At 36.3% G+C, this 15,437-nt stretch overlaps 1 protein-coding gene across 1 annotated transcript in view; it reads right to left on the minus strand.

Moving 5' to 3' along the window:
• Positions 1 to 15,437, minus strand: part of USH2A (usherin) — an 838,570-nt gene that overhangs the window by 690,347 nt on the left and 132,786 nt on the right. The window contains exons 9-10 of the mRNA XM_058275221.2: positions 8,259 to 8,454; positions 5,458 to 5,588 (exon numbers count right to left, since the gene is read on the minus strand). Of these exons, the coding sequence (XP_058131204.1) occupies positions 5,458 to 5,588; positions 8,259 to 8,454 (327 nt within the window). The remainder of the gene's footprint in view (positions 1 to 5,457; positions 5,589 to 8,258; positions 8,455 to 15,437) is intronic.

Raw genomic sequence — 15,437 nt, forward strand, 5'->3', positions numbered from 1 at the left:
TTCCTTCTCCTGCCTTCCTGTGGGTTAGGTGAACATTTTTTAGAATTCCATTTTGAATTAGCTATAGTACTTTTTAATATATCTCTTTGTACAGCATTTTCAGTAGTTGCTATAGGTATTACATTATATATATGTACACTGTATATACAAACATTATCAAAATCTTTCAGTTTTGTCATTTTACCTGCTCTAGTAAAGTGTAGAAAATTTATTTCAAATACATTCTTTTACTTCAGCCATTTTTAATATAATTGTCTTAGATAGTTCCTCTACTATTTTGAGAACACTAGACAGTAATACAATTTTTGCCAACAAATATAATTGGAGAAACACAAGAGAAGAAGGAAAGTGTGTTGTTTTCATATTTTAACTATATCGGATGTTCTTTCTTCCTTCCTAGAGTATTCCTTCTTTTATCACTTTCGTTCTGTTTTGAGAAATTCCATTAGGGTAGGTTAGGTATGCTGGAGACAAATCCTCTTAGCTTTCCTTCATCTGAGAAACTCTTGATTTTCTCTTTATCTCTGAAGAGTATTTTAACTGAATATAGAATTTTGTGTTGAGAATTCTCTTTTCTCAACACTTGAAAAACATTGTGCCTCACCCTTCTAATCTCCATGGTTTCTGATAAGAAATCTGCTGTCATTCAAATTGTTTTCTCCTATAGGAAATGTATATTTATCTGGTTGTTTTCAAGGTTTTTCTTTGTCTTTGTCAGAAGTTTGACTATAATAGAGTGGATATATTTGGGTTTAAACTGTCAGGGGTTTACTCAGCCTCTTTAATATGTAGGTTAGGTTATTTGCCAAATTTGGGGATTTTTCAGCCATTATTTCTTCAAGTGCTTTGTTGTCACTATTCTCTTTCTCCTCTTTTTCTGGGACTCCAATGACATTAAAGTTAGATCTTTTGTAATAGTTCCATAGGTCTAAAGTCTCTGTTCATTTTTTTCAATTAATTTTCTCTCTCTTGTTCAGAATAGATAATTTCTATTGTTCTTTCCTCAAGTTCACTGACTCTTTCCTCTGTCTCTTGCATTCTGTGTTAAACCTCCTTCATTGAGATTTTTCCTTCAGTAATTACACATCATAATTTTTAAAATTCCATTTGGTTCTTCTATTTCCTATTTCTTTACTGAGACATCATAGTTTTTGTTTCAAATGTGCTCTTAATTTCCCAGTGAAGCATTTACGATGGCTGCTTTAATACTCTTGCCCAATAATTCTGACATCTAGATCATCTTGGTGCTGTTTCCTGTTGACTGTCCTTTCTGATTACATTTGAGATCATCCTGGTTCTTAGTATGAAGAATGATTATAATTGAAACTGGAATTTTGGGGGTATTATAACTCTCTGGATCTTATTTAAATTGTTTATTTTTTATCAGGCCTCTCTAACACCTCTCCGGTGAGTGAAGGGTTGCAAGTGCCTCATTACCCCCAGGTGAGAATGAAATTCCAGATTCCCACTCTGCCTCTATTTAGACAACAAGGGAGGAGCTTCTTGTTACTGATGAGCAGGATTAGGAATTTGGCTCCTTGCTAGTCCTATGTAGATACCTACCTGGCTACGAAGGAGAAGGCACCTCTTAACTGCTCTCCCAGTGTCCTCCACTGACACCATGGTGGGTGGCCTGGATATCGATGAGCAATGGTGAAAATCCTGACTCTCCCCTGGACCTCCAGGGAGCAGAAGTAGTGCATCCTTATGACTTCCCATAAGACACTGTTACAGTATGGCCACAGTGGAATTCCAGTCTCTACACTTCACCTTTGCTGACAGGGATGCAGATAAGGCCACAATTTTTTTTCTGTTGTGTTTGCATGGAGTAGAGTGGTTATTGTTGAAGCGTTCTCCATTTTACTATGCTGTTTCTCTTCCTTTGGCTAAAAAGTGGAGACTTTTTTGGATCATATTTTTTGCCAATATTTTTTATTTTTACCTTCCCCAATACCAAAATAAGATTTATGAGGAGAGAAAAATTCCAGAGAATCCATCACTGTGTCATTCCTTGTGTCCCAATATTCGTAATCAGCTAGATTTCTTCTTTACAACTTTCAGATTTTTATATTTGTCTCTATTATAATCTCCCGTGTTTTAAACTGTTACTTAGTGAAAGGAATAGGGCAAAATATGTCTAATTAATCTTCCCAGAAGAAGAAACTCTTCCCCTCTATATGGATCTTCCTGAGTTCTTCTGTGTATATAGATTCATTAAGATTTACCATAATATGTTTTATTACATTTAAGTTGCTAAAGAAAATTGTTCTTTTATTGTTTCTTTTATCATATCCTCCCTTCTATTAGTCCTATTTTTGCCCTCTGGAACTCTTAGTACATGGTAATATACTCTACATTGTCTAAATTTTCTTGCTTATTTTCCATGCATTTGTTTGTTTTTTTTTCTGTGTTTTGTAAGATTTCCTCAAATTTATATTCCAGGACTCAAACTTGGTTTTCTACAGTGAAAATGATAATTTTCTCTGAAATTTCAAATTTTCTAATACTGCTACTTGTGCTTGGAACATTTATAATTAATGGTTTCCATAGTTCCATGAATTTCAAATTATGCTAACTAGAAATATGTGTAAGTTTATTCTCCAAGTTACGGCTATTTCTTCCATCACTTGTTCCCCTCATTCATCGTAGTCATTCTATTTTAGGTTGCTGAGTTTGTCAAGTATCTTGTAATAAAGAGTTATATTAATAGTTATTAATTAAGACCTAAATTGTGCCTATAGATTAATATTTCAGATCATTGGCATAGGTAAAGTTTCCCCTCAATTGCTTAGCTTTATATCCCCAACAGATAGGCTAACCTGTCAACTGGCAGGTTTCCCTTTAGGGTTCCTAAATCTAGAGCAGATACACAAACTGCAGAAACCCTCAATTGCCAAACGAAGGAGAGATTTTTCTCAGGCAGGAGAAGATTTTTGTGGGTGCCCCTCCTAGGCAGAGCGATTAGAGATCTCCATGGATACAGATGGATTAGTGACCTCAAGGGTCAGAAGAGTCCCAGCCTCTCAGATGCCCTTGCCCTGGGGACACTCATCCACAGTTCCATCCGCGAATGGAGCCACGACCTGGGCAGAGGGAAAAGAAATCCAGGCTCCTGCGAACAGGTTAGGTGCAGCTCTTCCCAACTCCACAATACTGCCATCTCGGTGGTATTTTGAAACTGGCTTGGCAGGCTTTATTTCTCTCCCTCTCTTTCTCAGGTACCTGGCTGTTAAACATTTACAAGCCCAAAACTACTCTACACTGTCTCCCACACAATGAAATGGACTTGGAATCGAAATTTAATTGAGCTCAGAAAAATAAGGTTTTATTTCTTGTAATTCAGAGTTGTGGGATTGAGAGACATATTTGCTACACTTTAATTCATATAGGTTATGACATGCAAATGAGGCTTTGGGAGGTAGAACACAATCTTTCAATAGTATATATTGCTTGACCTTAGATATTCAGAAAGGAAGACTATTCTTTCTATCAAAATTTTACATAAGCATCAGATTATTCTAATCTACATTTTAAACAACCATCTGACTATGAGATCGGTGCTCAAACAGAATCTCTCTTCATCCATTCAACATTTATTGAAAAAATTTCATTTGATTTTTATTATGTGACTGTTTATGGTGGGCAGGGAGATAGAAGACAAAGAAGTAAACTAATAAATTAACATAACTTCAGAGAGTGACAAGGGCTATGATGAAAATATCAGTTTGATATGAAAGACAGGGAGTTGATAATGTGCAATTGGATGGTCAGCAAAGATAGCTCAAAAGACATAACATTTGAGTTGAGACCTGAATGACAAGTAAGAGACAGCGAGATTGAAAATTCAGGGCAGATTTATAAAGATGAGATGTGTAAAGACATAGTCAGATTTTACTAATCAATATATATAAAATCGTAATATAATTTTCTGAGAAAACAGTCCCCCAGTATCAAGAAATAAGAACAGTAGAAATTGTCTTTGTTAATTATTCTTGTACTTATCAGCTTTTCAATGAAGCACTTAATGTTCTCATATTAATAAACTATGGTCACACTGAAGGTCTTTTTTTAAAAAATTAATTTATTTATTTCTCTCCACTTCCCCCCTGCCCCAGTTGTCTATTCTCTGTTGTCTATTTGCTGCATCTTCTTCTTTGTCCGCTTCTGTTGTTGTCAGCGGCACGGGAATCTGTTTCTTTTTTTTTGTGCATCATCTTGTTCTGTCAGCTCTCTGTGTGTGCGGCGCCATTCTTAGGCAGGCTGCACTTTCTTTTGCACTGGGCGGCTCTCCTTACAGGGCACACTCCTTGCGCATGGGACTCCCCTATGTGGGGACACCCCTGCGTGGCATGGCACTCCTTGCGCGCATCAGCACTGTGCATGGGCCAGCTGCACACAAGTCAAGGAAACCCGGGGTTTGAACCGCGGACCTCCCATGTGGTAGACGGACGCCCTAACCACTGGGCCAAGTTCGCTTCCCCACACTGAAGGTCTTTAAATCCATATTTTGTCCTAGTTTATATTTGGCTTTTATTTGTTAAAATAGTTCTTAAGTATGCTGGAAGTTACGTGAAAAGTACACTTTACCTTTAATTTGTTATCTCTACACTATAACTATTTTTTTTAAATTTTCTATAACTGGACTGTGGTTAATGTCTCTATTCACCATAGTCTGTTATTTACAACAAAACACACAGTTATTAAAGATCAATACAATAATTGAATTCATTCTTCAAAGTAAATTTGCCTTTTATCTGTTTTCACAATTTTCATTTTTTAATATTATCAGAATATGTAAAAAGCACCAGCTGAGGACATGACATTTAAATACCAAGATGATTTGTCTGACAAAGGATAGGATATCCTAGGTTAGAATCTGTTTGTATAAGTCAGTGACCTACATTTATGATGTTGGCAATAAAAATACATTAAAATATAAAACTCCATTGCATATATGAGTTAGAGAGGTTAGAACAAGAAACTTGGAAGTAGGGTTATCATAATTTCCATTTGGATCTGTGTAATGGACCTTTGTTATATTCTCTTCTATGGAATTTGGAGGCAAATTTTTTCTTGTTTCACTGACAGTCACCTATTGGTGATTTTTTTTTTCTTTTTGCATCATCTTTGTGTCAGCAACAAGTAATTCCAATAATTCCAGGACATATACTCAATTTACTTTCCAGTTTACTAGGAATCTCCATGCCCTATTATTTTTACAATTGTAACATTGAAAACAAAGAGCACCTTTCTTATATACAAAGGACCAATTAGGAAGCCCTATATTTCATTAATTAAAATTTGCATAAGAATGCTCCCAAAGGATCCATTTCTTTGAATTGCAAACATATACATACTTCTTTCCTGGTAAGTATAGTCCTCAAGTCTACTGATAGACTATCTCCCAAATTAGTTTCTGACAGTAATTCTGCACCTTTAGAACCAAGAAGAACTCACCTGATCACAAAGGAGACTACTGTTTCTGGTGCCAACTTTATCACAGTCACATGGTTTGCAAACGTCTATGGCTGAAGGATCTGCACCAACTTCTCGGAAAAAGTAATCCTTACACAGCTCACAGTTCCTTCCTGCATCAGGGAAAGGTTATGCATTATGACTTCTAATTCATTAAAATTAGCTGCATAATTCAAAATTAAAGACTGTATTCCTTTGAGGGAATTCTATAATTTTCAGGATGTCCATTTTAATGCACCTTTCATCTCTACCTGCCAATGTAGTGATCCAGAGCATATGAAACAATGAACCTGTTACAAACTGTGCTTTACTTCATTAAACGCCCATCTGTTATATAATACCACACTTCTGAAAAGCTGTGCTTTGTAAGGGCCCATACCTTTTGAAAGAGTTGATTTCTAAACTTAGAACTTTTCTTTATTTCCAGGGTCAGGCATTTAATCTAAATAAAATATAAGAAATATCTATATTTGTGGTAGATGATAGTTACACAACTGGAAGCAAATATGTATGGAGCATTAGAAATAATTTTTCCAGAACTAAATCTTGTAAAATAAAACACAATTTGTTATTCCATGGTTATCATGATTAAAAAGAAACGCTTGGGCATGTGCTTTCGGCCATTACTTTTCAAATCCAATATGAAAATAGAAATTTATTATATTTATATATATTAAAAAACTTTGTATTGATTATGATAGCCTGACATATTGTATAGCTTCCCGTAGTTTATGGTTTATTAATTGGAAAGTATCTTATGCCATTTTATATGAGAAAACCTAGACTACAGGGAGATTCTAGAGTGAATGTGGGTAGTTCATAGGACCAATGCTATTAGGTGAAATAAAACTTAAGGTTACCAATTCCCCTTTAAACATTATACACTCTGCTCAACTATTGTTGAATGTGGCCCAATATTAGAAACTACTGAAATGCCTTAGTCAAGCAAAAACATTCTGAGGGATATTGACTATGGACTAATTAAAAATTAAATGGGTTTATAATATTTCTAGAACTTTTCCATTTACATCTGCTGATGACTCCCAAGTCTATATCTCCAGTCTAGATTTTTCTCCTTTATCATTCGGTGAATTTTATTGGGTGATTATTCATGTCCCAAATACTGTATAAGTAAGTATACTGAGCAACACAGTAGTGAGCGAAATACACAATACCCTTGTCTCACAGAGCTTTCTGACAGTGTAGCGGGTAAGACGAATCTTAGCAAAATAATAACAAGAATAAACATACATTTAAACACTGTGATAAACACAATGAAAGTGTATAAATGGTGCTGAAGGCATTTTTAAAGGCCTTCTCTAAGGTGGGAGCCTGTGACCTGTGTAGCCAACTCTCTACAAAGAGTTTCCACACGTTTCTTGGAAACACAGTGACCATGTCCAATACAGAACTTGCCATCTCCTCCCCTAAGCCTGATCCTGCTTGGGTGACCTAAGTTTCCAGTGTCAGTGGCTGGCGCCATCATTGGCCCTGCTACTCAAGCTGAAATATCACGCATCAGTCTCGATGCCTTCTCCTTCCTCACGTACACCCTACATCCAGTTGCTCACAAAAGGATGCCATTTTTCCAGGCTAAATTTTTCTTGAATCCACTTCTGTCTATCTACAACACCTTAAACACAGTCCTGAATCATTTCTCACCTGGATGATTACAGCACCAAATAATTACTTTTCACAAACCACTCTTGTCCGACCATTCTCCTATGCAGTCAGGCTGATCTTTCAAAGGCATAAAGCAAACTATGTCTCTTTTCCACATAAAATCCTTAAGTGGCATCTCTTTAACTGGAGAATACAAAACCAAACTCTTTATCATGCCTTATAAAGTCCTCTCCCTTGCCTTTCCCCTAGCATCTTTTCCTGCCACCAGTCATTTGCCCTTCCATCAGCTCTTCAGAGGTGCCATGTTTCTCTCTCCTTTATGCCATTTCACAAACTGTTCCCCTTATTGGAATCTCTTGTTCACCCTCCTAATATCCCCCACCCCTTCCTTGGCCTGGTGAACACTTACTGCACTTGCCCTATCTTAGCACTCATCACCCAACTCTGAAATTGTTTCTTTAATTGCGCGCCTCTCCCTCTATACAAAGACAGGAATATTCATTATCCTGTTCATCTTTATATCCCCAGCACCTCATCAAGTCTCAGTGACATTTTAGGTCACTAATAATTATCTAATAAATATGTTCATTCATTTATGCTTTAGAATGACACAATTTCAAAACCCATCAGACTTGGCCTATTATCTTTTACAAATTCAGATGTTGCCTGTTTCTGCTTTTACAGTACTGGCCCTTCAGGAGATAGTAATTTTCAATGACTAGCCAAATGCTTTATGGTTTTAGAAAGAGAATTTGATTATCATTTTCTCCATTTAATTAGCATTTTTAAAAAGAATATTCCCAGATTACTAGCATCCATGCCAAATTTGAATGACTGTAAAAATTTTCACATGAGAACTAAGGCATAAGGGAAGACAAGGGTGACATAAGAAAACATAATATAAGAAAAAATATATATTTATATATACATTCAAACAAAGCATTTCTGCATTATCCAAAATGTATTTGTAGTTTAATAAAATGGTTGAACATGATAAAAAAATTTCGGGAGACTATGTCGTCTAATACAAGACTGCAATTTCTGAAAACTACTTAGTGATTTTGAATTCTAAAATAGAAATAAAATAACTTAAAATAATAAGTGTTGTATATAGAAGTTCATGGACCTCAAAAGCCAAATTTGCAGGTTATTGCTATTACCTGTAGTGTTGTGCTCACAATCATCACAAACCCCTCCACTCCCTCGACGGTGCTCAAACGGAAAAGGATCCACTGTGATGTCGTAGTGGCAGCTTCTGGAATGACTGTTACACTCACAGGGTTTACAATTGAAAGCATGAACTTGATCACCTTGGCGGAAAGGCTTGTCGTTATAAAGGGGCAAACAGCGATCACACTACAACAGTAAAGAAATACAGCGCCGTGAATTGTTTTTATTCGCACACCAGGCACATTGACTAAATGTTGAGATAAAACATATTTAGATAATAAAGAGTTAAAAGACACCCATCACTTTGTTTCCCAAAAAAAAGTTATAAAAATCAGAAATCAGCATAATGTAGACATAGAAGGGCAGAACCTTAGAAGTGACTGGGAAGCTGAAACCATGCAAAGCGATCTCAATAACAAAGAAAAATATTAGGATCAGCTTCTAACACTTTAGCTTTGTGAAATAGCTGAGCGGTCCTCCAATTTGTTTGTTGGTGTCATTTCCTTAGGGACATCTTCATCTTGTTCATCACAGAAACTTTCTTAGTTTATGTTAAGTTTGACTTCACTAAGTTGTTGTGGCTGCACTCCAAGAGTCTCTCAAAAAGCAAAAGTGTAATATGAGGGCATTTTCAGGGTATTGGAATTGTCCTGCATGACACTACAATTTCGGATACAGGCCTTTGTATATTCTGTCATAACCTACAGAATTGTGCAGTACAAAGTGTAAACTATAATGTAAACTGTAGTCCGTGTTCAATATGTGTTCACCAATTGTAACAAATGTACAACACTAATGAAAGATGTTGTTAATGGGGAAAGCGTGGAAGGAGAAGGGGTGGGTGGGGCATGTGGGAATTCCTTATAGATTATTTATGCAGCATTTATGTAATCTAAAGCTTCTTTAAAAATAAAAATTGAAAATTAAAAAAAAAACAATAGCATGGTCAGCTACTTCTTCTATAACTCCATTTACTTTCTATTCAAATATCACTTCCAGCATGTCCATCTTTGTAAAGTGTAAAAGTGACATTTTTGTAAAATGTCACACAGGTTGACTAGGAGAGAGCCAAGAAGGCAACACCACTGCATGCTTTTCTGTCTGAATGAGAGATGGGCATGGTCCAGTCCCCGAAAGTCACTTGAAAGAAGTGACATTGATTACTGATCATGGTGAACTTCTACTATTTACAGAGTGATCTGCAGTCAAAGAGCCAGCCGGAAAATTCGTCCTTTATGCAGTTACTCTCAGTATACCATATTAAATGAAATTTGAACCACGTTGGAGGACTGGTGTTATTTAAGTATATGAAGGTAACTGAAACTCATGCATATCATAACCATGTGAATAGAGGACTACCTGAATAATTAAAGAAAAATTTACTAAAATTACATAACAGGCATGCTGTGTATTGGGACGAATGGGAAAAATAAACTAAAGATGGAAACATTTTGTAATTATTTTCGTATTGCACTATGAATATAATTTGTGGATGGACAAAGCAAAATTTATTCAATAGTTTTAGTAACTCACGTGGAGTTAGAATTTTGCGTAACTGTATACTTAAGAAATGTAATACTATCCATTTTATAAAATAAATGAAATAGAAAACATCAGATAATTTGACTACCAAATGATGTCAAAATATTTGCATGAGACAATTTTCCCAACACTTGTATATGTATACATTTTTTACATTTTTTCTAAAATTAGGAATATATACACACACACCCCGTAACATTAACTATTCCCATGTCATTAAATATTAATTTTTCAGCATTATATTATTTGTTATGTTGTTAATGAAATATAATATTCAAATATTCTGCACTTGCTGACATTTAAATTTCTTCCATTTTTTTTTTTCTGGTGTGGATGTATCCAAGTCTCTTTAAGAAAATCTTAAGAGATGAATTTACTTCAGGAGAAAGTATAGAAATTTTTAAGATTTTTAAAAATATGGGCAAATTCTTTCTAGAAAAATGAAGATAATTTATCTTTCCATCAGCAATGTCTGAGAATATTCATTTTCTTCTGTTCTGCCCAAACTGAAGCTATCACTTATCTCTTCACTATTTTGATTTTAGAAAAATACAAATCACAGTTTTACAATATAAGTCTGTGATTGCTGTTAAAGCTAAATACTTTTCATCTGATTCTTCATCATATATAGTTCTTTTGGGGATCAGGGGTTTTTTGTGCATTCATTTTTTTCTTAATAATTTTAAAGATTGTAGATACTAAGGACATTTTCCTTTTTGCTTGCCAAATGGCTAATATTTAGCTCATAATTTTCAATATATATTTATGTTTTATTTTCTTCTACATTATTCAGCAGAATTTTCAGCATAATAGTTCATATATATGTGGTTATGGTGCATGTATCTTTCTTTTCCTCACTTTAATGGATGTCTTTAATGTTTCAACTTTTATAATGCTGTTGACTACTGATTGCAGACAGATAATCTTTACCATTTTAAAGAGGAAATTTCTATTCCAAAATAACCAAGGGGCATTTATCTAAAAGAACATTTTATCAAATGTTCTGATTTAATTGCTATATTGAATTGATAAATTATGTAATAGCCTAATATGTAATAATTATATAATAGGAACTTATGCTTGCATTCCTAGAATAAAACCAACATTATAATGGCAAATAAACTAGGTAAAAACGTTTTTTTATTGTGGGCGTTTTGCATTAATATTCATGAAAAAAGATTCCTTGATGATTTTATAAACATATAAAAACACATATTAAGTTTTAATAAGGAAACTGTGTATTTGTATTTATAAAGATGATTGTAATATCTGTGTAATCACAAAATTCTCATTTTGTACACCCACTATAACTTATTACATTTTTTGACTTTTTAAAAAATTTATTGAAGTATATCACTCATCCATAAACTTACATAAACACTAAGTGTATAAAAATAGTTGTGAACTTATAAAACAAACATATATAACATCATACAGGACTCTCATAACTCACCTTACCACCAATAACTTGCACTGTTATTAAACCTTTTTAACTAATGATTAAAGAGCATTGTCAAAATATTACTACCAAACAATTTTGCCCCAACCCATCCTATTATTATTATCTTTACATCATTTATATATGAACATACATAAACAATTAAATGTATAGTAAAAATTGTGAACTTACAAAGCAAACATGTCTAACATCATACAGGGACCCCACACATCAACCCTCCACCAACACATTCATTGTCATGAGACATTTGTTACAAATTATGGAAGAATATTGTTCAAATCTTACAACTAATCATAGTCCTTATCACACATTTGATGTGTTTTTCCCCCAACCCACCCTATTATTATTTTTTAAATATATTTCTTATGACAGAAGTTGTAAATTTATAAAAACAATCATGCACATGTGCAGAATTCCCAAACAACACCCCTCCATCAACACACCACAATGTGGTGTGTCATTTGCTACAGATAAGATAATATCATCTGATGGTTACCAAGTCCATAATGTACATTTGGCTCACATTTTCCATACTGCCTCAGTATCAACACAGTACATCTTTTGCATAGATGCAAGAATATTATATTATTACTACTAACCACAGTCCATAGGTTGCTCCAGCTGTGTTTCTCCCACGCTTCACATTCCCAACACCCTGCAGTAGTGATATACATTTACTCTAGCTAACAAAAGACACTCTTGCATCTGTACCATCAACCACAATTCTCTTCCACCTCTTGGTTTACTGTGCTATCCAGTTCCTAGATTATTCTCTAGCATTCCATCAATTGGCATTTACACAACAAGACTACCATTTATAAATTAGCCGTTACTCACTATGTGTTACCATCCACTCTATACATTTCCACACTTTTATAGTAAAGCTAATTAAAACTTCCACATACATTAAACATCAGTAGTCCACTAAGTCCTTCTCTTATTCACCACCTACCACCAGTTCTTGAAGATATTTTCCAATTTCTTCTGGAAATTTTACTGTACTTGCTTTTTAGTTTTTTTTATTCATTTTGAGTTAATTTTTGGGCAAGATGTGAGATATGCGTCCTCTTTCCTTCTTTTAGCTATGGATGTCCAATTCTTTCAGCACCATTTGTTGAATAGATTGTTCTGCCCGAGCTGTGTGAGTTTGACAGGCTAGTCAAAAATCACTTGACCATACCTATTAGGGTCTGTTTCAGAACCATAAATTTGTTTCCATTGGTCTATTTTGTCTATCCTCAGGCCAGCACCATGCTGTTTTTATCACTATATGTAGATATTATGATTTAAAGTCTACAGATAAGGGTTCACTTTTCCTTTTTATGATGTTTCTGGCTATCCAGGACTCCTTACCCTTCCAAATAAATTTAATGATTTTGTTTACAATTTGTTCTTTAATGCCGGTGGAATTTTTATTGGGATTGCATTAAATCAGTATATCAGTTTGAGTAGAATTGACATCTTAATGTTATTTAGTCTTCCAATCCATGAGCATGGAATGTTCTTCCACTTATTTAGGGCTTTTTCAATTTGTTTTACCAGTGAGTTGCATTCATTGGCTAAGTTTATTCCTGAGTTTTATCTGTCATATTTTATTTTCATCACTCTTTTGACACTTTTAGTTACTTTTATTGATAAAAACTTCATTTCTAGACTCTCTTCCAGGCCTCTCTTTCCTGTCTTTTCTTTCAGGCTCTAGCACAACCTTTAGTGTTTACTGAAAATCTGGTCTCTTGCTTAGAAATTCTCACAGTTTCTGTTTATCTGTAAATATTCTAATTTCACTCTCATTTTTGAAAGACAGTCTTGCTGGGTATAAGATTCATGGCTGGAAGTTTTTCTTTTGTAGTATCTTAAATATATCAGACTACTGTCTTCTTGCCTCCATGGTTTCTGGTGAGAAATCAGCACTTAATCTTATTTGATAGTCCTTATATGTTATGTATTGCTTTTCTCTTGCTGCTCTCAGAATACTCTTTGTCATTCATTGGCAATTGATATTCTGATTAGTATATGTCTTGGAGTTGATCTATTTGGATTTTTTTGGATGAGAGTACATTGTACTTCTTGGACATGAATATCTATGGCCTTCAATAGGGTTGAGAAATTTTCTACCATTATTTCTTCAAATATTCCTTCTGCCCCTTTTCCCTTCTCTTCCTGTTCTGGGACACCCTTGATAATGTATGTTTGCACACGTTTTGCTGTGATTTATTTCCCTGAGACCTTGTTCAATTTTTTCCATTCCTTTCTTCATCTGTTTTTTTTTAATATTTATTTTTTATTTCTCTCCCTTCCCCATCCTCCCCCCCACCCCAAGTTGTCTGTGTCCATTCACTGTGTGTTCTTCTGTGTCCGCTTGTATTCTTGTCAGTGGCACCCAGAATCTGTCTCATATTTTTTGTTGCATCATCTTGCTGTGTCAGCTCTCCATGTGTGCAGCACCACCCTGGGCAGGCTGCACATTTTGTGGACTGGGCAGCTCTACTTATGGAGCGTACTCCTTGTGCATGGGTTCCCCGCAGGGGACACTTCTGCATGGCATGGCACTCCTTGTGCACATCAGCACTGCATGTGGGCAAGCTCATCACATGGACCAGGAGGCCCTGGGTTTGAACCTTGGACCTCCCATGTGGTAGGCAGATGCCCTATCCTTTGGGCCAAATCTGCTTCCCTCATCTGTTCTTTCGTATGTTCACTTTCAGAGACCATTTCTTCAAGCGTCCCAATTCTTCCTTCTACCTCCTAAAATCCTGTATTATATGATGCCAGTTTTTTAAATTTCATTTATTGCACCTTTCATTCCCATAAGATCTGCTATTTTTTCTATGTATGCTTTCAAATTCTTCTTTGTGCTCATCCAATGTCTCCTTAATACCCTTAATCTCTTTAGCCAACTCATTGATTTTACTAAGGAAATTTGTTTGAACATCTATGATTATTTGTCTCAACTGCTTTAGGTCATCTGAAGGCTTTTTTTCCCCTTTTACTGGGCTGTATCTTCCTGGTTCTTGGTGTGGATTGTAATTTTTTGTTGGTGTCTTGACATCTGGTTTGCTAGATGTATTTATTCTGGGTGCAGTTTCTCTCTTTAGTTTAGAGCTTCCTGCCCTTTCTCCCTTGCTGGTTGTGCAGTAGGAGCCAAGTATTTAGTTAGTGCTGTAAGCTGTGGAGGTTCAAGTTGCCCTCATAGCACCAGGGACCAATGAAGCTTCTCCCAACTTTCTCCTTTGCCAGGGGTAAAGACAGAGTCATAGCTGTGTGGAATAATCCAAGTCATGCAGGCCTAGACTATAGGCCTAGAGAGACTGATGAAGCTTCATTCCCCTTACTCCCCTGCCTGGGGTGGGGATATAGCTGCAGGTGTGGGCAGCAGTTTATGCAGTGTGAGTCCAAGATTACCTCACTTGCCCTGGTAGACTTCTGATTTTCAGTCTATGCCAGCCAAAGTTACCTGCAGTTACCTGTATAGGCTGGTGCAGGGCTCCTCAGCCTCCTCCCTGCCGGAGGCAGGGCTGAAGTCTAGGCAGGCTGCAGGCTGATCCGTGTGAAAGAAACTGGTTTCTGCTGACACTGAGAGTTTCAGTCAGCCCCGCCACCCCTCAGGCTGGGGGCAGAGTCAGAATGGTGGCTTCTGGCCTCTTTCTGACTTGGGCTGGTTCACACCCTAGCTGTTCTCAGGGTTCTATCTTAGCCAGCCAAGTCTACCAATCAGTAGCCAAAATCTGCAGCCAACCTCCTCCTCCTCCTCCTGTTTCTGGGAAATTGAGCTTTCAATTCCAGCCACAGAACAGCTCCTGGGGCAGCTCGTGCTGCCAGAGTAGGATAATCATAGGCCTCTGCGGTTTGGCCACCAATTTCCCAGAAAGGCTGGCGCAGGTCCCCGCAGCTTCTTCCTGTTGGAGGTGGCACTGGGGCCTAGGTTAGAACTGCCATCTGACCTGGATGGAAAGAAGCCAGTCCCCACCAGCACTGGGATTCTCAGTCTGCCCCACTTCCCCTCATGTCAGGCGTGGAGTTAAGATGGCAGCCACTGGCCTCTTTTTGACTTGGACAGGCTCAAACTTTAGCTGTTCTCAGGATTATACTGTAGCCCACTGAATTTACTCATCAGTAGCTGAAATTGGTGCCCAACCATCTCTTTCTCTCCCATTTTGGGGAAGTGGAG

This window comes from Dasypus novemcinctus, chromosome 13 (assembly GCF_030445035.2).
Source record: "Dasypus novemcinctus isolate mDasNov1 chromosome 13, mDasNov1.1.hap2, whole genome shotgun sequence".
Lineage (NCBI taxonomy): Eukaryota > Metazoa > Chordata > Mammalia > Cingulata > Dasypodidae > Dasypus > Dasypus novemcinctus.